A 27,541-nucleotide genomic window follows, 5' to 3' on the forward strand; every position below is an offset into this window, starting at 1 on the left:
TTTTAGTTCCCAGGAAAATGACTATATTACTCTGGCCCTGTCCCTTTGGGGAGTTATTAAATACTCATCCAGATGGCACCAAATGTTTACATAGAAGTCAAAGGTTAAGTCAGTCAAGAGCAAAAGTGTCTTAGACATGCTTACTAAGTGATACTTTAAATGCCAGTCCCTTGGGACCTGGATAAATCTAGCATAAGTGAAAATTAGGCACAGAGAAGGAACACAGATTTCACCCTATGAAAACTACCTTAAATACCATAAGCAACTGAGAGAAAGTCTCAGCTGGTCATTTATAAATCAAATGACACAGAAATTAACAGATGGCCTCCATGAACAAGAGATCATATAGTATTCACATAAGGGAAGCCTTGAGATAAGGTTTTTTTGTTGTTTTTTTTTTCAAAATTAATGTGTTGAAAATACAAAAATGATCAGTTCAGTAGATGAGATGGCCTATTCCCTCCGTTTCTCTCTCCTTTGACCTACCTACTTACCTGACTGATAATCATGTGTTCGATACTAGGTGCTGGGAACACAGAAACAACCCTTGTATTGTTGCCTTCCCAGAACCTATTTGGTTTATGAAAAAGCAAACAGCTGTTTAAAATTGATCATTTTTAAACTGGTCATTTGCAGTTAGCATATAAAGAGTCTACAAGTATTCGTACAACTGTAGTTATGTTGGTATTACACAAAAACTTTTAGTTATTTAAGAGAAAATCATTTTTTACTAGAATTCTTATGCTATAATTTAAACAGTTATTTAGTTTAAATACATTTAAATCATAGGTTCAACTACTAAATAATGTTTTCTTACTAAAATTCCTAAGGAACTATAACCATCTCCTGTTAGGTGAATGAAATAGAAAAGTTCTTGTTAAATACCCATAGAAAATAATTTCTTTAAGTTCTGACTTGAATAAATATATGGTCTACAGCATATATGTACTATACATATTGATATGTACACGTAAATATATGTGTTGTAGCATAGTAATTAATAGGCAATTCAATTAAGATTGTTTAAAATTCCTTACATATCAAAATCTGAATTATTTATATGGTCTTTCTATGAATTGCCTGAATTTGAATTAAGTTTGTCTTAAAAAGTTGCATAATTCATATTTAATTCACTGTTAACTTTCTTAAACTGATGATCCAGCTCAATATTGGGATTTTTAGGGTACTAGTGGGCCAAAAGAAAGAAGGGATTTCAAATATTCTTAAAAATCAATCTTTTTTTAAATTTATGGGCAAAAGACTGATTTAAATGATTTCGTTGATTAAAATAGAAGGTGTTTCTATACTACAAAAATATTTTTATTGACTCTGTGCAGAAATATAGGGGAGTGGATGCTTAAGGCCCTAGAAAGATTTATGTTCTGCCTCAGAGAAGATTTATGTTTTGGAAAAACTTCCCATCAGCTCATTTGACAAGAGGTGATTTATATATCTTTCATTAGATAAAGGATTTGAGAATAGCTCCTTCTGCCCTTCTGTTTATAGTTTGCTTCTGTTACAAAAGACATTTCAAATTGTATTCATCACAATTTTAAGTATGTATTTTAAAGCTCAACAATAAAACTTACTTTCCTAAAAGTGCTATACACTAGCAGTTAGGGAATTTTATGAAGGAGCTGTTTTTTCATGGTGAGATATTCAGTGATCTAGAAAAATACATTAAAATGTATCTTAAATGGCATTAGAAAATCATAAAATGGATAAGCCTTTTGAAAAATTATATGGAGACAAATGTGTATTTAAGTCAGATATATACAGAAATTAGTTAATTCAATTAGTTCAAAAAATTAGTTAAATCAATTTCACTTTAAGTATATAAAATTTTTTTTGGTAAGAACCTTATTTGATCTATAAAATGGAATTTTAGAATTAGAATTATATTTATTCCACTTAACTATTTCACTGTTTTAACAAACCAAAAATTCATGTATTATAGCTTAGTAGTTATCGAGTCCCTTCATCCAGGGTTCGAACTTGAGCATGTTACTTGACTTCTCTGTGCCCTACTCTCAGCATCTATAAAATGGAATAATAATATTTCCTACTACATAGTGTTGAAGTGATGATTACAAGACCAGTGCTCTAACCCCTGAGCTATGGAGCCGAAGTGATGATTAAATGAATTAGTATTTGTAAAATTTTTTGACTGATGACTGGGTCCTAGTAAGTACTATTTTACATTTAGCTAGTGTTCTCATTGTTATTATGCTAATCTTCAATGGCAAAATATCAATAGGAATGAATATCAATAAGAATGAGGCCTTTATAAAATAATTGCTGAGAAATGTTCAAAGACAACTTTTGTATAATCTCAGTGTCCTTATGGGTAGAATTTTTTCATCTTAAGAAAATAATTAACTATAAACTGAATTGTAGTATTTTCTTTTTTACCTCTAGTGTAATCTCTATGAGGATAGCAACCTTTTCTATCATATGCATTCCCAGAGACTAAAAGTACTTGGTGCAGTGTAGGTACTCAATACAAATTTCTTCTTCACAGGCAGAAGATAGATATTTTTCACTGACAAACATATTATCAAAATAAAATATCACCAAATTCTACAGTTAGAATATCTATAGGAAAATATTAAATCACTGACTTGAATATTATAAAGAAGGGCAGATGCCCTCCTTCCAACTAAAAGTAATTAATTTAGGGCAGGTCACCTTATCCTATATTGATTATTTTCAACAATGGCAATCCTGATGTCACTTACTGTCCCTCATTTCTTTTTTGTCAGTTTGAGAGACATGTCATTTGTGGGCAACTGGAATTATCTCCTTTCTTGAAGAATCCTACCTTCTGTTTAATATACTGCAGACATGAATAGAAGCTATATATGTTTTAATTCATCATTAAAGTTTCTTTTGACAAATGCTAGATATAAGGCCAAGAAACTCAAGTCTATCCTGAAATGTGCAACTATATTTATTTATTTATTTTATTTTGGGCATGTCACTGACTAATATTTAGTGGTTAAAGCAGAAAGTTTTAAAGGTCATTCAAATTGTGAAATTCTATTATTTCACCTTTAAATTTCCTAAGGAATTCTAATTCATTTAGCTACATATGATGTAATATCTATCCCTCTAAGAACATTTTAATGAATCTTCTCTTTTGTCACATTATTTTTGGAAAGATAGATTTTAAATGTAAAAAAATGTATGTTCCCCTGGATCCCAGACCCAAGCAGCTGAACAAATCCCATAAATTAGCCAAGTCTACCTTAGAAAACCAGATGATTTGCTCCTTAAGTTTCTGAACTGCTCTTTACCCTTGTTGTGAAGCATTAATCCAGTATATCAACACGAACAGACACATTTTTAATAAAACTTATAGAAACCCATTCTGTGCCCTACTTTAGCCTAGTGTGCAACCAAAAGGGTACCAAGTGAGCAGTATTCAGTCAAGTAGCCATTATCTTTTTGATCTAGGACCACATCAAGCCAACAAGAACATCTAGGCAGCTGAGCCAGAATTAAGTTTGAATTCTCTATATTCTTTTTTGGCTAGGCTGGTGGGGAAAAGATGGTTTAGAACACAGAGCAGTTAGCGCCTTACTCATAAGAAATGCCAAAGATTCATGGAGAATTATCTCCAACAATGTGCTTTGCACCCCTTTTTAAAAAATCTTAACAAATGGTTGCTCTTTTATTTACCACACCATTTGCTAACAGTACTGTGCCTCATTCAGCCTCTGACCAATTCTAATCCTCAGACACCTTCTGGGGCATTGCTATTCTTACTTACCTTAAGTCTATGCTGTTGATTTTTCATTCCATTTCTTATGGAACACCATTCTGTTTTACAACCACTTCTTAGTTTCCCAATATAATATATTCTAGAAAGTTTAATATCTTCATGTGTCAAAAATGTCAAGGGTGATCCTATCAGATCCTATGATCTGATAAAATTTACCTGAAACCCCATTGGCAGATTAACATGATGCATATTTAAATACATCTTACTCTCCAAATATTTCTTTGGAAGTGGAAGTAGAACATATTAGAAGTAGAATTGAGTTTTGGGGTCAGATATATTTGAGTTTAAAGCTCAGGTCCCCCCCTTATTTGCAGTGTTATCTTTAGGAAGTTTGTTTTCACATCTATAAAAAGGAAAAATTCTATTTTATACAATTGTTAGAATTAAATTAAATCACTTATGTAAAGTGACTAGTGGGATTCCTGATATAATAGCAGGTACTCGATAAATGTCAATTCTCTATTCTTTTCCTAATTTATCGTTGTGAGTGTATGGAGGTCATCAAAATATTTGTTGAAATTTTGATGAAATGTTGCACTAGGGCTTCTACCATTTGGTTCTGTGCAAATATGAGAGTCTTTTTTATATGCTGTTTGCATTGTCCTTTTATTCACTGTTTATGTGCTTGTTATAGCTTTATATTAGTACATTGACTCTCAAATTATGTTGATTTGTTCACATGATATGCTACTTTTTTTAGAAGCTTAGAAATAACTTTCTGATTGCTCCATTTCATTGAAATATGAAGAAAAATTAATTGTAATTTACTTTCATGCCAACTTTCTAGTGTTTGATTGGTAGTTTGAAAATTAAGGCATTTATACCTGGCTTTGATAACATCACAATCTGATCATTTGAAAAACACATCGTATTACCAACCCAGCAGATTGAAAAGTAATATGGGACTAATATCCTGGGGGAGGAGGGTCTATTTGATACATCATGACTAATCTTATTAATGCTACTTGCACTGAATAGAAGTTATACTGACTCAGCCTTAACTTATTCAGTATTTGATTATAGAGGGCAAATGTGTGACCGCATTTCTAAAAGATTGTGTTTAAGGAAATATTTGTATATAGATTGACTTGTCCATTGACCTGCAGTATAATTTCCACAAAAATTGAGTTAGTTCTTAAGGATATTAAACTAAGTCTCAGAATTTTAGTATTTTCAAGTATTTTGTGAATCAGGAATTACCCATTCAATATTTAAGCAGCTACCCTGGCATTTTCCACATGTTCTACAGAATTAACAAGCCTTGTTCAGTCTTATAAAGGCCATCTCCTTAGTTCTGCCACCAATAAGTACAAGTTGAATCTAAAGACAAAATGATGATTAAAAAAAATATATTTTACATGGGGGCGCCTGTATGGTGTGGTTGGTTAGGTGTCCAGCTCTTGGTTTTGGCTCAGGTTGTGATCTCAGGGTCCTGGGATTGAACCCCACATTGGGCTCTGTGCTCAGCATGGAGTCTGCTTGGGATTTTCTCTTTCTTCCCTCTGCAGGCCCACCCCCCCCTTGCTCTCTTTCTTTCTCTCACGCTCCTTCTCTCTCTCTAGAATAAATCTTAAAATCTTTTACATGATAATAATTACCACTGTGTTAACCAAATTAGTGGCAAATTATTGCAATTTGAAACCACTTATGTTAAAAGTAATGATGTGTTGTATACTCTAGGATAAATTGCTGGGTATAAAAATTAGAGCAATTCCTTGCTATTTCAAATGCTAAATTTGAAACTGCATGCAATTAATGAACTTTAAGAATCAGTTTATTTGCCTTAATTTATTCAGTGTTTTAAATAAAAATTTAATACTTTTCAAAATAGCATATTTACATAGTTAAAAACAAAACTGAAAGTGTCATAAAAATAAATACCATATTTCAGTAAATAGATTGGGAACAATTACTTAGCATTGGAAAAACACAAAGTTGGATACATTTATCACTCCCATACCAATAAAAATATTAGATGGATCAAAATTTTAAAGGTGAAAACTTAACCAGAGCGGTCCTATGGAAAATATAGAATTTTTTTTAAGATTTTTATTTATTTATTTGAGAGGGATTACACACTTGATTGAGGGGAGGGGCAGAGGAATCAGCAGACTCCCTGCTGTACATGGAGCCCAGATGTGGGGCTCCATCCTAGGACCTTGAGATCATGACCCAGGCTGAAGTAAGATGCTTAACCAACTCAGCCACCCAGGTGCCCTGGAAAGATACAGAAATTTTAAAAATAATTAGTAAAGAACAACTTTTTAAATATAAAAAAAATCCAGAAAGTAAATATGAAAAAAATTAGTAAATGTGGCCACGTGAACAAATAATTCCTGTATTGTAATTCATGTATATATTAACTTAGTTTTTAAAAATTGGGTAAGGATATGAACAGAGTTTATACAAAAGAAAGAACAAGATGGCTCTTCAACATAAAAAATTCATCTAAATGTACTTAAGAGAAATACAAATTAAAATGTCTCTGAAATACTAATTTTCACTTACAATATTGGCAGTGGTCTCAATTCTTTTGGGATATATACCCAGAAGTGGGATACCTGGATCATATGGTGGTTATGTTTTTTTTTCTAGTTACCTCCATACTGGATTTTATAGCCACTACACCATTTTACATTCCCACCAACAGTGTACAAGTGTTCCAGTTTTTCCACATCCTTGCCAACACTTACCTTTTTCTTTTAAAGTAGCCATCCTAACAGGTGTGAAGTGATCTTTCACTGTGGTTTTAACTTGCATTTTCCTGATGATTACTGATGTTGAACATCTTTTTATTTGCCTATGACAAAATAGCTAAGATACAGAAACAACCTAAATGTCAATTGACAGAAAAATGAACAAAAATGTGGTGTATATACACAGTGAAATGTTATTCAGCCTCTTGGTTTTGCCTCAGGTCATGATCTATCAGGCTCCCCACTCAGTGAGGAGTCTGCTTTCCCTCTCCTTTTTCCTTTGCCCCTACACCCTTCTTGCTCTCTCTCTCTGAAATAAATGAATAAATCTTAAGGAAAAAAAAAAAAGATATCCTGCCCTATGCAACAACATGAAAGAATCTGACGGATATTAGCTAAGTGAAATCAGCCAGTCACAGAAGGACAACTACTGTATGATTCCACTTAGGCCAGGTATCTAGTATAGTCAAACTCAATGAAACAGAGTAGAATGAATGGTAATTGCCAGGAGCTGGGAGGAGGAGAAATTACAGAGCTGTTGTTCAATGGGTATAAATTTTCAGATATACAAGATTAATAAGTTCTAGAGATCTACTGTACAACATTGTGCCTATAGTTAAGAATACTGTATTGCGTACTTAAAAATTTGTTAAGAAAGTAGGCCTCATTTAAAAAATTCTTACCACCAATAAAAAAAGATTGGCAAAGGTCAAAAAGTTTGATAGTGTAGTGTGTGGGCAAAAATGTAGAGAAACATACATTCTGAGGAAATTATATGTGGATATAGTCTCTTTGGAGGACAATTTGATATTTATCAAAATTTCAAATTTTAGCTACAGTGGCTCTCACTCATTTATGAAATTAATGCATGTGCAAGGCTATTTATTTCAGCGTTGTTTGAAATAGTAAAATAATAGAAACAATCTAGATGTCCAACCACGAGTGAATGGTTAATAGAGTTATAGTATTACTTTTATTTTAAAAATATAAAATTTTCACAATTTTCTGACTATGTAAATATTGGTATTTGTAGAGCCATGTGATATACTTTTCTTTTATTGAATAGTTTTGTTGTTGTTGTTTTGTTTTATTCTCTGGTGTTTCTAATTATCTGTTTGCCCTGCAATTATCCTCCATATTTTTCACATTCTCTCACTCAGTCTTTATTTTGGGGGAGTCCTATTCAGACCTTTTACTCCATTCCTGGCTACTAGCTTTCCAGGCAAATTATAAAATTCTCATTCTGTGACTCCTTTTATTTTTTTTTTTTATTGGTTGATTCCAACTCTTCTTCTTTTCCTTGTCATCTCCTTTCTTGGTTTCACTCTTTCATTTATGTAAATACACTTCAAGCAAATTATTAGGAGAATGTAAAAGGGAGGTAAATTTTCTAAGATTTTACATGTCTAAATCTGTTTTTATTCTACTTGCACACTTGGTTGCTAGTTTGTCATGGTACTGAATTCTAGGTTAGAAATTATTTCCATCAGAATTATAAAGGTTTTGCTCATTGTCTGATGAGAAATAGAATGCTTTATGAATTCTTTCTCTTCCTGGTTTCCTAGCAAGAGGGAAAGCAAAAATACTGGTGTCTAATTCACCATTCTTCTCCTGAAACTCTTCATTCAAGGAAACAGAAGGGAAGGAAATGTTTTCAATTCCCTTTCTGGTTGGATAGAAATAGCCTCTATGGGCTCCTTCCCCTGTGGGGTTCATGTTCAACTTTGTGATCTATGAGAATATCTCTTGATTTGTAGTGATGAGGTACTTGATATTTAGAAATACTTTTCTATTAATGGAGCCCAGCTTCCAGACTACTGTCTTATGTGAACTCTTAGATGTCAAAAGTTGAACATTGACTCTTTCACTGTCTTTACACTTATGCTATTATGATATTAATCCTCCTGAGGGAAATGGATGCTCCTGGAAGAAAGGAGGAAGACCAGTGAAAAGTTAAAAAAGAGAAAAGTCTTCAGGGCCCTGGTGGCTCAGTCCATTAAGAGTTGGACTCTTGATTTTGGCTCAGGTCATGATCTTATGGTTGTGAGATCGAGCCCCATGTAAGGCTCCACACTATGTGTGGTGTCTGCTTGAGATTCTCTCCATCTCCCTCTGCTCCTCCCCCCGCTTGTGCGTGCACACTCTCTCCCAATAAATAAATAAATATAAAATCTTAAAAGAGAAAAGTCTTCAATATATGTTTTTAATATATTTTTAAAATTTCTTTATTACACTATGAAGCATTTTCCCCTATTAAAATTTTGGTTTTTACCACCTTACTCAATGAATTGCCACTTGCTTAGTCTGATATTGTATCAACCATCTTCACAGTTATCTGTATAATTCATAGGTCTTTCATGTGGTGTGTGAATATCTCTGTACTGATTTATGTTTTAACCCCAAAATTACTAGGTTAAGTTTCCTTCAGTCTTGTCATTTATGTTGCATAGGCCAAATGCAAGTTATTCATGATATTACATTTGGAATTACATTTGTATCATGTTGTCCATTCTCAGAAGTTATCAGAAGACATTTTAAAACCACCTATGTGTAAATTATTCCTTCTTTTTGCTGTGGAACCATGTCTCCATGATGTGGTCAGTGACCTATGGCAAAGCCAGTCAAAAAGTAGACTGTTGTTATGATCAGACTCATCATTAAAACTGAATCAGTCATATTCTCCCTCACATAAATCATTAAGACAGATGATACAAATGGATTTGATAGACATTGGCCTACCAATTTTTTACTTGTCAACATGGCCTTGAGTTAACTGAAATCAAACCATTTCATTATTGGGTTAAGGCCAAAATAAAGCAAATTTACATAAAGTTTTTCCTAGTCAAAAAAACTAAAAATATGAAATTAACAAAATATGAAAATATTTATAAGTCAATTAAAGTGAATCAAGAATAATTACCAAATATGAAACTACATTATTTTAAATAATATAAGCATTTTTAAATAACTTGATGGTTCTAGTTCTTATTAATGGTTTATATAGATACATTAATCTCTTCAATTCATGTTGTTTTTTCAAAAAGTAAGTACTTAATCTCCATCAGTGTGAGATAAATTTAATGCAACTTACATTTATTTCTCTAATGAAGGGCAACTCCTCCAAATAGAAGTAGAGCATCTATTTTGCAATTTTACCACATAAGAATTAAAAATAACAGATTATTTTGGTATCAAGTGGGATTTGTAGATGAAGAATATAAATTTTTTAATTGAAATTTTGGTAGCTATGACAATTAATATTCTCACTATAGCAGAGGTACCACAAGAAGTGTAAAGGAATCAGAATCTAGCAGTCATTCAGCCACTCAGTGCCTACTACATGCAATTCACTCTGCTAGATAATATTCAAAGTGGAAGGGAACTGAGGATATATACAAGTTACAAAGTAGAATATCTCCTAATATGGGCAAAAATTCTTAGTAAAGGAAAGTTTGTGGGGAGTACAGATGTCCTATAGCATTCCAGTTTCACAGATTATATGTTCTATAATTTATATTTCTAGTGTTAATGGCTGAATCAATAGTGACTGAAAACATTTCAGAATCTATGTATGAAAATAGATGTGATTTCTGAGTTCAGAAAACAGAAAAAGATTATTACTAAAATTTATCTTTATAACCATATGGAACAATCATAATTCATTATGCCTCATGTCCAAAATGCTGGCAGGATTTTCAAATGAAACTGTTAAATTTTGAAAGCACTACAGATGACCTCTATTTTTTAAATTGTTGAAGATAGGATAAAATTGTCCATCCAATTATGGAACCTGTTTACTGTAACTTATAATGATTGAAACATTCCTGTCTACACAAATATTTCATAAATTTTCTTTCTAGCGACGGCTCTTCTTATTCTTCTTTTGTCAGTGTTACTGGAAAGGTTTGTCAGGGTTTCTTTTCTTTTTCTTTCTTTTTTTTTTTAGTATATGAAAGAGATTCTATTGTTTTTTTATTCCAAAGACATCTATTTCCTAGTGTGCACTGACAAATGCTTATGATAAAATATTAGGCTTTTTATATATAACATAGAATTCCTTTTCTGAATACTTTAACACCCTAAGGGAAATTCTTTCCTGTGTCATGATAATTCCATGAAATGACATAACACCCATCACTCCTTTAATTTATTAACATAAACATTCTTGAATTCCACTTCTCAGAACCACTTCCCATGACAGGACTATATGTCTGTTACATTTTTCCTGATCCATGCTTTTTTTGGTTCTGATATCTTCAACTTACCACATTTGTTCCCATTGTTCTCATATTAAAGGCATGAAATTTTCTATAAAAACAGATAAACTCTGTTTTCCATTTTAATTTTGTACACTCTATTTGAAAGACAGAAAATTCCCTAGTGGCATTTTAAGAATCTATGCAGATTCTGCCTAATCTTATGTTTCAAATCTATGAAGCATATTCTAAAGCAGTAATCATAACAGTTAAAATACACATACTTGCATAACATTTTTGTTGAAGTAGGTTTTAGGTATCATATATTCTGCAACATCCCTAGGAAGGGAGTGCAAATAATACTTCAAAATGAAACTTCCCTTTTTTACTTCAGCTTCTTTCTTTGATTAAGAAGTTATGAATATATCTTGCCTCTTTTCACAAATGAAAATGTGTTTAAATGCAATTAATCTACCCTATTAACTCTACTAAACATCTGCTGTATTTGTTAAACACTTCAAAATTCTGTTCTGAATCGGTTAATTCTAAGGAATTTCTCAGTTAAATATTTACATGGGCTTCCATAATGACAAGCTGTAGCCTGTCTTAAGTAATCAGGAGATTGTCCAGAGAGAGCTATGTATAGTGTAACACACTGTAATAGCTGTCCACTGGAACTTAAAGTGGTTTAGCTTCCTTGGACTATTCTTTACATAGTTTTATCCTAGCCAAAAGAAGTAACAGCCCTATGAATTCCTTTCCCTGTCAACATTTTTAATGTCCAGAATTCCACTTAAAAAAAAAAAAAAAGAATGAATGCCTGTATAGACATATGCAGATGTTTACATCATGAATCTCCAAAATACATTCTTACACTTCTCTTTGAGAAAGCAATAAATCTTCGTGTTTGTGAAATTTTAGGAAAAATCCAGATTACAGTTATTTTCATAGCAGACTAAATACATGAAAAAAGTAGAAAAAATAAATCGGCATTACTCTTCTGCAAAGGAAATCTAAGAAGAAAATAATGCACAGATTATACACAAGATGCAATTCTCTAACTTGAAAAATGGTATACATCTATAAAATACCAAATAATGGTCAAAAATTTAAATAAGTTTCATAATAGAGATGATATCATAAGTGGTAAACAATTCTTAAATGAACTGTAAGGCAGTTTTACTCTTAGATATGACACAATTGAAATTACAAGACAGAAAATTCTCCAATGTGGTATTTAAGTTCAAGTTTTGAAAATGAGTATGATTAGAGATTGACCAGAAATCTGTTTCCTACGACCACCACCACCCATTATTTTTCCATCCCAGTGTTTCCTTCCTTCTGATCCAATTTACTAAGTATCTATTGAGTCTCTTCTATTAAGTATGGTAGAGCATAGAAAAAAAATGATCTGTCCTCTAGGACCCCGAGTCAACTAAGAGGATAAGTAAAGTACATACATAATGGCATTAAGGCCAGAGTAAGAAAGAATTGTGGGAAGGGTCTGAGACAAATGCTGAGCTCTACCCAAGTTTAGGTAGGCTGGAGCATAGGTATATGTATAATTTTCAATAGTAAGTGATCAGCAAACACTATTTTACTTTACTAGATGGAAGGAGTAGTAAACTGGATAATTGTAAATAATGACTTATCCCCAAATTTTGATTTCTTATTTTGGGAAAAAATATTATTTTTCTGTAGTTGCTTGGCCTATGTTTTACTAATGACAGTGTTGATTTTATTTTTCTTTGTAAATGTCAACTAATATTCAATAAAGACAGCTCAAAAATATTCTGAACATTAATGCAATGTGTCTAGGATTAAAAATTGGTCATGGATAAATCAAATAGTGAATAATCCATTTGAGATTAAAAACAATTCCCTAACTTTTCATTAAAAATCTCCCTGGGTTCTAGACTTAGCAAATATAAGGTGGGGGTGGGGCATGGGATTCAGAATCATGTACACTGAGGGGGCATATTAGTGGGTTTTATGTGTGTGAGTGTACCATTTGGACTTCAGACACAAAAGGTTCTCATAAATATTTTTGAATCCATTGAATCCACTCCAAATCAAGTTTAATATTTTTGCATTTTTGTCAGCTTCTGTATATAATTTCTCCAACTAAAGGAGTGCAATTTTGATTATATGTGGCTCAGAATTAATTGTACTCCCTCCATGAATATTTGGTGTGTGTATGTTTTAGTAGCTCATGTTTAAAAACACTGAAAAAGCTGTCAACATTTGGACGGATATCAAAAATGTAATATATAAGTTTGACTATTCATGAAATGATAATAGTTTCCTAAGGGTAAAAGGAAGGAGTTTAATCTAGAGCCAAGATTGTGTCAGTCTTTTAAAAAATGACACAACTCCCTGTAATTATAATTAATACTTGGTATATTTAGATTTTAAAAGTTGTTTTTCTTATGCACATTATAAATGTACCATCCTAAAGTTGGCCTAATTAGCCAACTTTCCTTGGTTATATCTCATTTGGTAGGTGTTTTTTGTAAAAAAAATCAAACAGAACTGGTCACTTTTTTCATTCCTTGTTTTTTATTCCTGCCTAAATCAATAAAACATAGGCTTTATGTGCCCCTATAACATTAAATTTTTCAGAGACTAGGGCACCTGTGTGGCTCGGTTGGTTTAGCATCTGCTTTTGGCTCAGGTCATGATCCCAGGGTCCTGGGATTGAGTCCGGCTTGGGCTTCCTGCTCAGCGGGGAGTCTGCTTCTCCCTCTGCCCCTCCCCCTCGCCATCCCCACCCCCGCTAGTGCACAGGCGCACGTGCGCTCTCTCTCTCTCTCTCTCTCTCTCTGACAAATAAATAAAATCTTTAAAAATAAATAAAGGGAAAAATGAAGGGGAGAAAATCGGAGGGGGAGACGAACCATGAAAGACTATGCACTCTGAGAAACAACTGAGGGTTCTGGTGGGGTGATGGATTAGCCTGGTGATGGGTATTAAAGATGGCACGTACTGGGGCGCCTGGGTGGCTCAGTCGGTTAACCGTCTGCCTTCGGCTCAGGTCATGATCCCGGGGTCCTGGGATCGAGCCCCGCATCGGGCTCCTTGCTCTGCGGGAAGCCTGCTTCTCCCTCTCCCTCTGCTGTTCCCCCTGCTTGTGTTCCCTCTCTCTCTCTCTGTCAAATAAATAAATAAATAAAAATCTTTAAAAAAAAAAAAAAAAGATGACACGTATTGAATGGAGCAATGGGTGTTATATGCAAACAATAAATCATGGAACACTACATCAAAAACTAATGATGTAATGTATGGTGATTAACATAACATAATAAAATAAAATTTAAAAATAAATAAATAATAAATTGTTCCAAGAATAGATAAAAGAAATGACAATAATACATACATATATTTTACTAGGGTTTTGTAGGGAAGGAATCAGAAAGACTTGAGGAAATACTGAGGATTTGTGATACATGCAGAATTTTTTGTATTAATGCTTTTTGAAAATGAGTTACAGTAATTTTTATTAAATACTGACTTTGATCATATGAAAGTTATCTGAATGAAAATTTATAACTTTTTTCTATTCAAAATAAAATTAAATGGTGAAATTATGCACATTATCACATTTATTGAAACAGTTTCTTCTATAAAAAAACAAAAAATGAATATATACATAATAATTAATTATAGGTCATCACAAACACACCTGATGTTTTAGTTTAAAGGTAACCACAACTTTTAAAGAAAAAGTTCAGAATGTACAAATGTTTCCTAAGTTTTTTAAAATTAGGTAACAAAGGAATGTTTCTTCTGGAATGGAAGTAAATTCAGATTTGTTTGAATTTTTATTACTATTTTTCTCATTTATTCCAAACCAGTTAAGCATTTAATATATGATAGGCTAATCACAAATATTTGTAAGACTCTTTGAAAATTATTGGCTTTATCCAAAAACTTACTAAAGTGAATTGATTTTCCAGTATGAATTTTTTCACTCAGATGTTAATAGGCCCATTGTGTGAATAAGACAGTTTCTACCTGTTGTCCTTAGAGCTTGATGAATCATTACCTGTACAATCATTTAAATGAACTTATGACAAATACTTTAAAGGTCAAATACAAGGCATTTTAAGACTGATGAACCAAGACATTCATCCCTTCCTGTGGAAAGTCAGGGAAGGTCAGTCTGGGTTTTTTTCTTTTTTTTTTTTCTTTTATTTAAATTCAAGTTAGTTAACATATAGTGTATTATTAATTTCAGGGGTAGAATTAGTGATTCATCAGTTGCGTATAACACCCAGTGCTCATTACCTCATGTGCCCTCCTTAATGCTCATCACCCAGTTACTCCACCTACCTCTCCTCCAGCAACCTTCACTTTGTTCTTTATAGTTAAGACTCAAGACTCTCTTACGGTTTGCCTCCCTCTCTGTTTTTATCTTATTTTATTTTCCCTTCCCTTCCCCTGTGTTTACTTGGGTTTTTTTTCCTTAGATTCCACATATGAGTGAAATCATATGGTATTTGTCTTTTTCAGACTGATTTCACTTAGCATAATACACTCTATTTCCATCCACGTTGTTGCAAATGGCAAGATTTCATTCTTTTTGATGGCTGAGTAATATTCCAGTGTGTGTGTGTGTGTGTGTGTGTGTGTGTGTGTGTGTTATACACCACATCTTTATCCATTCATTAGTCGATGGACAACTGGGCTCTTTCCATATTTTGGCCATTGTGGACATTGCTGCTATAAACATTGGGGTGTAGATATTCTCTGGATAAATACCTAGTAGTGCAATTGCTGGATCATAGGGAGCTCTGTTTTTAACTTTTTGAGGAACCTCCCTGCTGTTTTCCAGAGTGGCTGCACTAGTTTGCATTCCCACCAATAGTGTAAGACGGTTCCCCTTTCTCCACCACCTCATCATCATCTGTTGTTTCCTGAGTTGTTAATTTTAGCCATTCTGACTGGTATGAGGTGGTATCTCACTGTGGTTTGGATTTGTATGTCCCTGATGATGAGCGATCTTTTAGCATTTTCTCTTGTGTCTGTTAGCCATTTGTATGTCTTCTTTGGAGAAATGTCCATTCATGTCTTCTGCCCATTTCTTGACTGGATTTTTTGTTTTTTGGGTATTGAGTTTGATAAGTTCTTTATAGATTTTGGATACTAGCCTTTTTTTTTTTTTTTAAAGATTTTATTTATTTGAGAGAGAGAGCACAAGCAGGGGGAGTGGCAGGCAGAGGCAGGGGGAGTGGCAGGCAGAGGCAGAGGGAGAAGCAGGCTCTCCGCAGAGCAGGGGGAGCCCAATGTGGGACTCGATCCCAGGACCCCGGGATCATGACCTGAGCCGAAGGCAGCCACTTAATCGACTGAGGCAGCCGCTAAACCAACTGAGCCACCCAGGTGCCCCTGGATACTAGCCTTTTATCTGATATGTCATTTGCAAATACCTTCTCCCATTCTGTAGGTTGCTTTTTAGTTTTATTGATTGTTTCCTTTGTTGTGCAGAAGCTTTTTATCTTGATCAAGTCCCAGTAGTTCATTTTTGCTTTTGTTTCCCTTGTCTCTGAAGACATGTCTAATAGGAAGCTGCTGCAGCCAAGGTCAAAGAGGTTGCTGCCTGTGTTCTCCTATAGGATTTTGATGGATTCTTGTCTCACATTGAGATCTTTCATCCATTTTGAATTTATTTTTGTGTCTGGTATAAGAAAGTGGTCCGGTTTCATTCTTCTGCATTTGGCTGTCCAATTTCCCAATACCATTTGTTGAAGAGACTGTCTTTTTTCCATTGGACATTCTTCCTTGCTTTGTCAAAGATTAGTTGACCATAGAGTTGAGGGTCCATTTCCGGGTTCTCTGTTCTGTTCCATTGACCTATGTGTCTGTTTTTGTGCTAGTACCATACTGTCTTGATGATGACAGCTTTGTAATACAGCTTGAAGTTGAGAATTGTGATCAGGCTGGGTTTTCTTAAGATCAGTTTGGCATGATGTGGAGAATGGAGGGGTTAGTGTCTGGTTCAAGTAGGAAGCCGATGAGCAAGCAAGAAGTGATGATGGGAGCTATAGGAATGAAAAGAAATAGATGGTTCCAAATATACTTTGGAGATGCACCAACCAAACTTGGTAACTGGATGTGAAAGAGAGATTTGAGAAAGGAAAGTACGGAGGATAAGTTCTAGATTTCTGGCATAAGCACTAACAGGATGTGTGAATTTACTGAGAATGCTGGAAGAGAATCCAGTCTGGGGGAGGAGGGTCCTAAGTTCAGTGTTTGATGTGCTAAGTTTCAGATGCCCTAGAGGAGTGAGTATCTCAAGCAGGTGGTTGGATACCCACATTGTAAATCTTAGAATCACTGGCCTGGAATATTCAAAGTCCACAGTACATTAGATCATGGCAAGAGAATGCGGATTGAGAAGAAAATGAGCCTAAACTGCCATGTTTAAAATGTTGAATAGGGAAGGAGGAAGTATCAGGAGAACTAAGAAGAAACTTTCAGAGAGGCAATAACTGCTGACAATTTTTTTAAAATTTTTTTTTAAAGATTTTATTTATTTATTTGAGAGAGAGAATGAGATAGAGAGCATGAGAGGAGGGAGGGTCAGAGAGGGAAGCAGACTCCCTGCTGATCAGGAAGCCCGACGTGGGACTCGATCCCGGGACTCCAGGATCATGACCTGAGCCGAAGGCAATCGCTTAACCAACTGAGCCACCCAGGCACCCAGCTGACAATTTTTTTAAAAAATATACCATCATTTTGAGTCAGAATTCCTATGTAAAAGTAACGGTGACAATCAGGAGACTTGACTTACAGATTAACAGCACCTGGAATTTCCTGGGCCTTTTGTCAGAGTCTGAAAAAAATGCTTATTTTTTCTGCCTCTTGATAATGTTGTTGTGAAAGTATTAAATAATGTCTGTGATATTAAAAATTAAATGTTATGAAAAGACATATATTGAAGCCAACATCATAATCATGTGTTTTCTTAGTGGATACTTAGAAGAGCTATTCTCAACCAAAAATGTGGCTATATTTATAGAGTTTATATGTAGAAAGAACCTTTTTTTTCCTGCTTGCAAATATTGTTCCTCCTTATTTATGGTAGTTTGGTGAAACATAGTTCTGACCATATGAGAGTCAGAAAGGAAGTCTGGAGTCTGGAAGTGAACAGTGGCCTCACACCTGGTTTGGAATCCCTTTTTTTTCTTTTCTGGAGTTAACTCCAAAGACAAACCAGTCACAGGACAATTTACCATTATTATTATATTAGAGTCTAACTTTGGAAGAGCTTAAATCACTTTACAAGTTTGGTTTAATCAATAAAGTAGGTATTACTTTTCACAACATTCTTTGTGAGGCAGGTGTACTTGAAACAGTCTATTAACATGTGTTCTTTTCCACCTCCCACAGAGTTCCCTGGGGATACAGGGCCCACAGGGTCCACCTGGAAAAGAAGGTCAGAGGGTAAGTAAACTTGGGACAACTGGCAGGCATTACTATCTCAAGGCTTACTTATTTCTGAACATTAATAAAAATAAACCCAAAATACAGCAAGCAGATGGGCATAAGGAGAGTATTAACTATCCAAAGGCTGAAATTTGAGATCTGAGATTTTGACAGAGCTTTTACAATCCAGAAAGTTCTATATACTTTCAAGATTGGCAGCACAAATGTAGAAATACAGTTTAGGTGAAACGAATTAACTGTAATTTGATCTAGGGAACATTGCTCATATTTTGAGGTTTTGAGTTAAGTTGATGAGTATCTTTGTGGAGTTCCCGCCTGTTCATGAATTCTGTAAAGACTGTGAATATTAACTGCAGTCTTTAGTTGAATTAAATTATTGACTTTAGTGATGCTTTATAATTCTTCTTTCATTACAGTTTGCTGCCTTTGAGATAAAATATGTAGTAAGTGAGTAAATTGTAGTTACAATAGTTAGTCTTAGCTTCCCCCAGTAAAGGGAACCCCTGCAGTGATAATGGGTAAGCTTCACTTCAACATTTTCAGCAGTGGGTTACCTCATTCTTATGGCTTATTGTTATTGCTATTTTCAAATCATTTTAATGTCTTGAAACATTTTATGTACTTGCTCATATGATTATTGTTATTAACTTTTGTTACCTTATAGATGAGGATTATATGACTCAGAGTTTAGGTGATTTGCCTAAAGTCAAAGAGCTAATAAAAAGTAGATCCAGGTGCTTGCTTTGGCAGCACATATACTAAAAAAAGTAGAGCCAGAACTTGAATATGGGGCTTCTGATTCTAAATCTCACGTTCTCTTTTACTGTCCTAGGGTATTAACCCCAAATCTCTTTTTTAGTCATTTTTGTTTATTATTCCCAGTTTTGTCCTCTGGCAAATAAGTCTTTTGCCTCAAGTATATTAGAATCTTTCAAGTATTTGGGAGCCAGTGGTATATTTTACCAAGGTTTACCTTTTATCAGGTTAATAAAATCCCATGTCTCTTAACTCCCTCTTATATGGGTTTCGGACTCCCAACATGCTGATCTCAGAAAATACTCATGGACTTTGTGGCAGTATCAGGAATGGGACTAAACATGTGTGGTATTACTTAGGGCAGAGCAAAATGTGGCGAGTATGCCCTTGTACTATAGATAATATACTTCTATTGGAGCTTAAGATTGAGCTGATGCGCTTCTGTGTATTTTTTTAAACTAACTCCTTCTACTAGAGCAGCTTTGTTTCTTTGTTTTTATTTATTTATTTTTTAGTAGTACAATTAAGATTTGATTTGGACAAAAATCAAAATTAAAAATTAAAAATTCTATGTTTACTTTTTACTACAAATGGCTAGTTTAGTGAACACAAAAGGGCTTAATAACTTTTGATGGTTAAGAAAATAAAAGGAAAAGTTTTGTGAATAATGGCTAAGATTTATGAGCCACCTATAATGTGCTAAATGCTTCAAATTATTTTTTCATTTATTTATTTCTCACAATAGCTCCATGAGATATGTAATACTGTCATTCTCATAGAGAAACTGAGGTTTTTAAGCAACTTGGAAAGGACACATTGCAAATAAGTGGAACTATGCTGAAATTTTAAAATTATTTATAAAGCAGTCCTATCTGAGTTCTGCTCCCAATACCTATATATACAACTGTAGTTTCCCATTTGGCTCTCCAGACCCTCTCTATTCAGGAGTTTGTTAATCCACTTGATCAAAGTTTAAGTAGCGTCAGGGAGAAAAATAGAAAATTACTTATCTAGATTTTGAGTCTGCCTTAAGCAATTAACTCATTGGGGGCAGAAGACCAGATGAAATGACCTTGTGAAGTTAATTTCCAGGCTTCTTCTTCTGTTTTCTCCCAGTGATAGCCAAGATGTCTAATTGCATCTAGGACCATATTTCTGAGTTTATGTCTACGTTCTGCATCCAGAGGACATTTTCCTTCTAATAACTTTCCTTTCCTGCAAACTGAGTGATAAATTATACCTCCAAGTTAATATCCAGAATATATAAGGAACTCATGCAACTCAATAGCAAACCCCCAGGTACCCAATTTAAAAATGGGCAAAAAACCTGAGTAGACATTTCTCAAAAGAAGACATACAAATGGCCAACAGGTACATAAAAAGGTGCTAAACATCACTAATCATCAGGGAATGCAAATCAAAACCATAATGAGATGTCACCTCATACCTGTTAGAATCACTGTTATCAGAAAGATAAGAGGTAACAAGTATTGGTGAGGACACGAGGAAAAGGGAACCCTGGTGCACTCTTGGTGGGAATGTAAATTGGTGCAGCCACTGTGGAAGAGTATGGAGGTTTCTCCAAAAATTAAAAATAGAGCTACCTTATGACCCAGCAATTTCACTTCACATTCAAAAGGAAATGAAATGAGCATTTCAAGGAAATATCTGCACTCTCATGATATGCAAACAACTTAAATGTGTATTCACAGATGAATGAATAAACAAAATGTGATTCACAAACACACACAAATGCACACAATGAAGTATTATTCAGTCTTAAAAAAGAAGGAAATCCTGCCATTTGTGAGGACATGGTTGAACATGGAGGACATTATGCTCAGTGAAATAAGCCAGACACAGAAAGACAAATCCTGCATGTTCTCATTTATATGTCTAAATCCAAAAATATCAAAATCACAGAAACAGAGTAGAATGGTGGTTACCAGGGGCTGGGCTGAGGAGGATGGGGGAGATGTTGGTCAAAGCGTACAAGTTTTAGTTATACAAGATAAGTAAGTTCTAGAGATGTAATGTACAACAATGAGACTATAATTAATATTGTATACTTGAAATTTGCTAAAACGGTAAATCTTAAGTGTTTTCACCATAAAAAAAGAAAAAGGTAATTATGTATGAAGCGATGGGTATGTTAATTAGCTTGATCATGGTGAATAGTTCACAATGTATATCAGATCATCAAGTTGTATACCTTAAATATATACAATTTTAGTCAACTATATTCTCAAAATAGAAAAATATAATAATAAACAGATTTTTAGTTTTAATTCCCAAAAACTTATACTCTGTAGGTGGTTTGAGATGGAAATTATAGAGTTAGGTGGGTGAGGCTAGGTTGAGGGCATTATGTCTGAATTATCCCTCATATGACAGAGTTGTTTGTGTGTGTCTGTGGTAAGAATATTTGACATGAAATCTACCCTCTTGACAAATTTTTAAGTGTACAATGATACCACACTTTTGACTTAAACAACATGTGGTCAATTTGTAATGTTCCCTCTCTTTTATTTTATTTTATTTATTTATTTTTTTATTCTTATGTTAATCCCCATCCCTCTCTTTTATTTTAATGAAAACTTCTGCCAAGTCAGATGTTCATCCCTGCTGTTTGTATATACAGTTAGTTGCCTTTTTGAATCACAGAGAAGGAACTGATTCCTGTCATTGTTAAATTTCATCTTCTGGATTTTAGTCCCTAATATCATTCTATTAGTTTTCTTTTCCAGTGAAATGGCTCCCAGCTTTATGTCACCGTAAAATTTGATAAGCCTATCCTCTAAGTCTTCATGCAAATCTTTAATAAATCCCGAACAGAGTAGAACCTGACAATTGCATGTACCAACAAAGGCTGCCATCTTGATTACCACTGATGTTCTTATGGCATGATAATTAAATCATGTACAAATACATTAAACGCTGCCTCCTTCCCACCCACATTTCTTAATTTGGCTTGTAAGATAATTATGAGAGTCCTTGTCAGAGACTAGCTGAAATGAAAAAATATTCAAATGAGGCTTTTTAAAAATAATAATGCTTCAAATTGAAATTGTACCCTCTCAAAGCTTGCATTTCAGAGGAAGGTGGGTTAAAGAATTAATTAAACTTATGTATTCTTCATAATTATGGAGGAACACACTCAAATTATAAAGTTCAACCACTACTTTATGCAAATTTACTCCATTTATAAATATGTATAGTCTCAATAATTTAATATTACTTTTATTTTAGCCTCTATCAAGAGTAACAGTGTCAGAAACTAAAGAATGTAAAAGAATTTTATAGATACTGTTAGGCATGGCTTGTCGTTATTACTACCGGCTTTCACAAGTGCCATTATTTATTGAGGAAAGAAGCTGGAACAGGTATTATTGACATTATCCACATTTACAAATTATTATTTTCAAATACAATCCATGATTTATTCTGCTTTATAAGCTACTTAAAAGGGAAGCAATTAATTTAAGAAATGAGCATTCTTGGGGCGCCTGGGTGGCTCAGTCGGTTAAGCATCTGCCTTCGGCTCAGGTCATGATCCCGGGGTCGTGGAATAGAGCCCCACATCGGGCTCCCTGCTCAATGGGGAGCCTGCCTCTCCCTCTCCCTCTGCCTGCCACTCCCCCCGCTCATACTCTCTCTCACTCTCTCTCTGTCAAATAAATAAAATCTTAAAAAAAAAAAAAGGAAATGAGCATTCTTACATATTTACAGTTAGGTCCATCTTAGTGCCACCATTCCTTCTCTGCTCGAGAGTTAGGTAGCACTCAGCTCTTTTAGACATACTAATGTACTTATATGTATATGTGTGCGTATGCATACACACATACTGCAAGCTAAGACCAATAATTTTTCCATTTCATTGAAGCACGCAATAGAAGACAAAAGAAAAGTCTATGAATTTAAAATTATTTTTTATTGACACATTATCAACAAAACTCTTTTATTTTGATTACAGGTGTTTGACCAGGAAGGAATTGACAATCATTAAGTTAATTGAAATGACATATAAAATATGTGGCAAGTCTTATACATACTTTAATTCTGGGCATAAATGTCTTTAATGAAAGCAGAACATTTAATTTAATTTAATTTTTTTTTCAGAACATTTAATTTTAAATAAATCATTGACTTCTTCATTTTCCTCAGTGGTTAAAGAGATACTAGCTTCTGCCCTACCAATATCTCACAATTATGGTCAATTTCAAACATAGGTGTCACAAAAACAAAAAAACAAATACAGGTGTCACATGTAAACATACTTTGAACAATATCAAACATTGTAGAAACATGTTAATATTACTATTATTTTTATTAAGCATACAGATTCTGATTGATAAATTCCTTTTCTTTTTCTCTTTGATCTTTGTGTATAGTTTTCTATAAGCACAATAAGAACACTATTTTTCTCCAAGAACCACACCAAATTTCTGTTTCAAATTTGTATTAGTTGATTTTATTCTTTTCACTGTCTTTTAAGTAACTAAATCTTAGATTATAAAGTGTTCATTTAATAAAATACACGGCAATATGCTTCTCATACTTAAAAGCTTCTCTTAACCTCAACAATGTTTCATGACAATATATATCTGAGATTTATAGGTTTTTTTTTTCTTAATCTCCTGATTTTCTTCTTTGATTCTGTCATATGCCATTATATACATACATATGTGTGTGTATATATATATATGGTTGGTTTTTTTTACTTTGTTATCTTTTTAAAATCCTACAGGTAAAACATTTGGCTGGCACATTTTTAAGTTCACACATCCTTTATAGATTAACACATTTCTTAAAACTTACGTTTAGCATTGACCCTAAGACACAGATGAGAGTATATCAGAGAGAAGTAAGGGAGAACAGCATGGGGGCCCAGAGGATGTTCAGCCCATGATGAAGTCAGAGAAGGGCCAAAATAGGGACCAGGACACTGCAGAGCCAAGAAGCCAACAGAAGAGTATTTCAGGATGTATGGAGGGTTGAAGAGGATTAAAATTTGGAACAAAGTCAGAGGAAAGATGTTAGATAAGAGAAGAGGTGGCTGGAATAGGTGCCAGCTGAAAGAGAAGTTTTAGCTGAATAATGGAGAGAGCATTAGAAACGAAAATTGCAAGAAAGGTGTAAATTAGGGGGTGAATCATGAGGAAGGAGAGACAGAAATGCGGAATCTGTTGGAGCGGTAAGGACAGGACCTGGATGGGAGCCCAGAAAAGTATCTTAGTGAAAAGTGGAGTATTTCAGACAGCTGAGCATGTTCACAGAAGTTTATATGAAATATCTCAAAAGAACTGGCATTTATAAAAGTTCCCTCAAAGACATAGATTCCTTGCAGGTTTTCAGAATTTCCCAAAATATAAAAAAAATTATTGTTTTAATGTGACCTTGGATTTTTCCTTTTCTGTCACATTAAGTGCATGTCTGGATAGTATCAAGGTTGGCATAAAACTACCATGAACGTTTTAAAGAAATCACTCTAGGTCTCTGAAGAAAAGCATTTTGCTGGTGAGTCAGCTAATTACTGCCCCAAATGCAAGTTTGTCTGGTTGGACCAAGATAACACCTCATTCTTGCATTTTGTTGCTTGATTGTAATTTTGATCTTGAACAGAAATTTTATGGTTAAAAAAATTCTTCTTTTTTTTAAGGTAGCTTATTCCACAGTGCTAATTTCAGAGCCATAGAATGACCTCATCGTTCCAGTGAAGTGAGTTTAGGGCCTGGTAGAAACCACTAACAATTGTCTGTAGTTGGGATTAAATTATTTTACATTGGCTTGAGTTTTAAGGAGGAGCCTATAGAGAAAAGAATGAATAATGATGAATTTTCAGCTTCAGGAAGTAATTTGGTTAGTTGCACATGAAGATGACACTCTTCTTAACTTTATGTATTGAAACTGACCTTTAAAATTCACAGTGAGTGTATCCATAATTCTACTCACTCACTAATGCTATTACTTGTATCCTTGTACCAAGAATTTGTATTGCTAAAAGGAAAAAGTCAACAAATTTTCTTAAAGATTTTATTTATTTGAGAGAGAGAGTGCACACAGAGGGAGAAGGAGAAGCAGAGAGAGCTGAACAGAAAGCCTGATGTGGGACTTGATCCCAGGACCCTGAGATCCTGACCCAAGCCAAAGGCAGATGCCTAACCAACTGAGCCACCCAGGCACCCCCCATCAAATTTTCTTAAAAAATAGTTTTAACTCTTGTCCCAGGTAGAACATAAACATAGGAAAAAGGCATCTCTTTTTTTGTTGTTGTTTAATCCATATATAAATATGTAAATATACATGTTTTAAATAACATCTTAGAGGTTCTGCATTCTACAAATAATGGCTCACGTTTATTGCACATGTTTTAAACTTCCTGGCATACACATGACATCTTTTTCCATTTGCTTTCTGTGAAATTTCCTAAGGATTTCTTCTTAAGGATTACCAAAGAAATACCATATTTGATCCTGTATGATATTTCTAGATGGGTATCTGGGAAATTGTGTACCCTGGTCAAGTTTCAAGGGCTATGCAACTTTCCCCCAACATCTTACTTGAATTTACAAAACCAAACATGATACTCAGAGGATAAAAATGATCAAATTTACATTTCTCCCTACACTTCTATTTGTAGAGCTCCACAGCAGACTTTGGGGAACCTTCACTATTATTTCAATACCTGATACTGCTGTCTTTGTCTTTATTTGCTGTCTTTCTAGAAACTCATTTACCATTTAGAATTATCTAGTTATCCCCGGTTTACCTATAAGACAATTAAAATTAACACTTATAAAAGGTCAATATTATATAATTGGTAAAACTCTTACTGAGTTAAAATACCCACTTTGGGAGAAAAAAATATACCACAATACAAATTCTACCATATAAAAAATAATATAATGGTTTATTTTTGCATTTATGTTCTTTTTGTATGAGGTACCCTTTCTACTAGGAATGTTAAGCTTTCAATCATTATGTGTCTGTATCATTATAAATCTCATGGTCAGATTTTGTCCATTTGTATTCTGACTTTATTCAGTCATTTTGTGTGCTTTGGGTGTTACATGTGTATATAAATAAGTAAATATAAAGTCATCTATATGCTTTCATCATTTTATACCTATTTCAGAAATTGAGAAATCAGCATAGAATATAAGAATAGCATAGCAGTCTTCTTACTTTTATTATATGATACATTTCTTGGAGCAAAAGTGTATCATTCATTACTTTGCATAATAATTTCCTCTGCTTGTCCTAACTGATGAAGTCCCAATAACATGTGATTCATTATTAAACATGTGACTTCATCACAGCACATAATAAGGTATGATTTAATGTTTGTGAGATTTTTTAATATTGTCAGTTAGATGCTTCTCAAAATACAGCGTCAGAATTTCAGAGAACTTTGGAAAAGAAGTTCAAGGAATGACAATGATCTGTTTTATCTGAAAATTTGTACTTCACAGTTTTCTCCTAGTGTCCTGCCACCCAGATACTCCTCCTTACTCCAGCTTGGTGTCCACCAGAGCTGCATCAAGTTTAGTTGCTGAAGCAATAGAGTAAGGCGGGAAGAAGGGGGAGAAGCTAATATATATTCATGTCAAATGAATGTTCACGAAGGAGTAGTTGTGTAGCAAGGACAAGAATCCTCTTAATTTTGCCTCACACTCTAACTGGTAGGAAAGGTAAAGGAACAAGAAGATATTGGAGGCAACTTCTAGCTCAGTCTAATTAGGATCAGGTGAAAAAAGACATAGTATGAGATGTAGCCCAGACTTTATGAGAACGGGCCACCGCTCAGATAAATATCACAGCTAGTTAATGACAGGGTGCCTGTGGTCCATTGTGGTAAACTTCACTCTAATTAGTGAGTCTCTGCAGTGCGCTTGAAGAAGACACAAAGTGCCCTGGGAAGACCGTAACAAGAAAAAGAGATTGTAACCAATGGTTTTATTCCAGTAATACTTACATAGGTCCTTAAACCACAAGGAGCTGAGGTCCTTATTCATTTAAATAAAGGGTCAAATGACACCATTTGTATTGTAACAGAATAGCTTAATCAGCTATCTGTTATTTGGATTAATAAAGAGAAATGTTTCGTATTTTTCAAATAGAATGCTGACTCAGAACGGCTTATTTAATAGACCCAAGAACTGGTTTCTGCTGTGGGAGAAACACACCTTCTTAGGCAGCCTCCTTTGGACCAGGGACACACAGTCCCTGAGGCCCAGGCAGGCGGGGAGCTGTTTCAGTGGAGGGGCCTAAGGGCCCATTTCAGGGACATCCAGTTGTCAGATTTTAGAGCTGAGAGGGGACAACACTGTCATTCCAGTCCACCAAATCATGAAACTGAGGTCAGAAACATTCAATAGTTCTTCAAGGCTTCAGGCTATTAATCTCTTTAGCTATTGTGTATAATAAGAAGCCTTTACTGTCTGTTTTGTGGTTGTATTCCAAAACCCAGATTTCCCTGTCTTTAAAATGGAGACTATTGAGAATTTGACCAAAGCCCCTCATTTTTCTCATTAAAACCACACACATTATAAGGGACAAATGTCGATAGGTACAGTTGGTCCTTTTGCAGTCTCCACACATGGTAAAGAGTGCACATTCTGTGCCCATGCCCTGCTTAGCCTGCACCCATAGCTGGGAAC

At 34.3% G+C, this 27,541-nt stretch overlaps 1 protein-coding gene across 1 annotated transcript in view; it reads left to right on the top strand.

Moving 5' to 3' along the window:
* COL19A1 (collagen type XIX alpha 1 chain) overlaps positions 1-27,541 on the top strand; it is a 321,624-nt gene that overhangs the window by 161,374 nt on the left and 132,709 nt on the right. Inside the window, exon 15 of the mRNA XM_034990815.1 lies at positions 18,069-18,122. Within this exon, the coding sequence (XP_034846706.1) occupies positions 18,069-18,122 (54 nt within the window). The remainder of the gene's footprint in view (positions 1-18,068; positions 18,123-27,541) is intronic.

Source organism: Mirounga leonina, unplaced genomic scaffold, assembly GCF_011800145.1.
Source record: "Mirounga leonina isolate KUSES-001 unplaced genomic scaffold, KU_Mleo_1.0 Mir_53, whole genome shotgun sequence".
In the NCBI taxonomy this organism is placed as follows: domain Eukaryota; kingdom Metazoa; phylum Chordata; class Mammalia; order Carnivora; family Phocidae; genus Mirounga; species Mirounga leonina.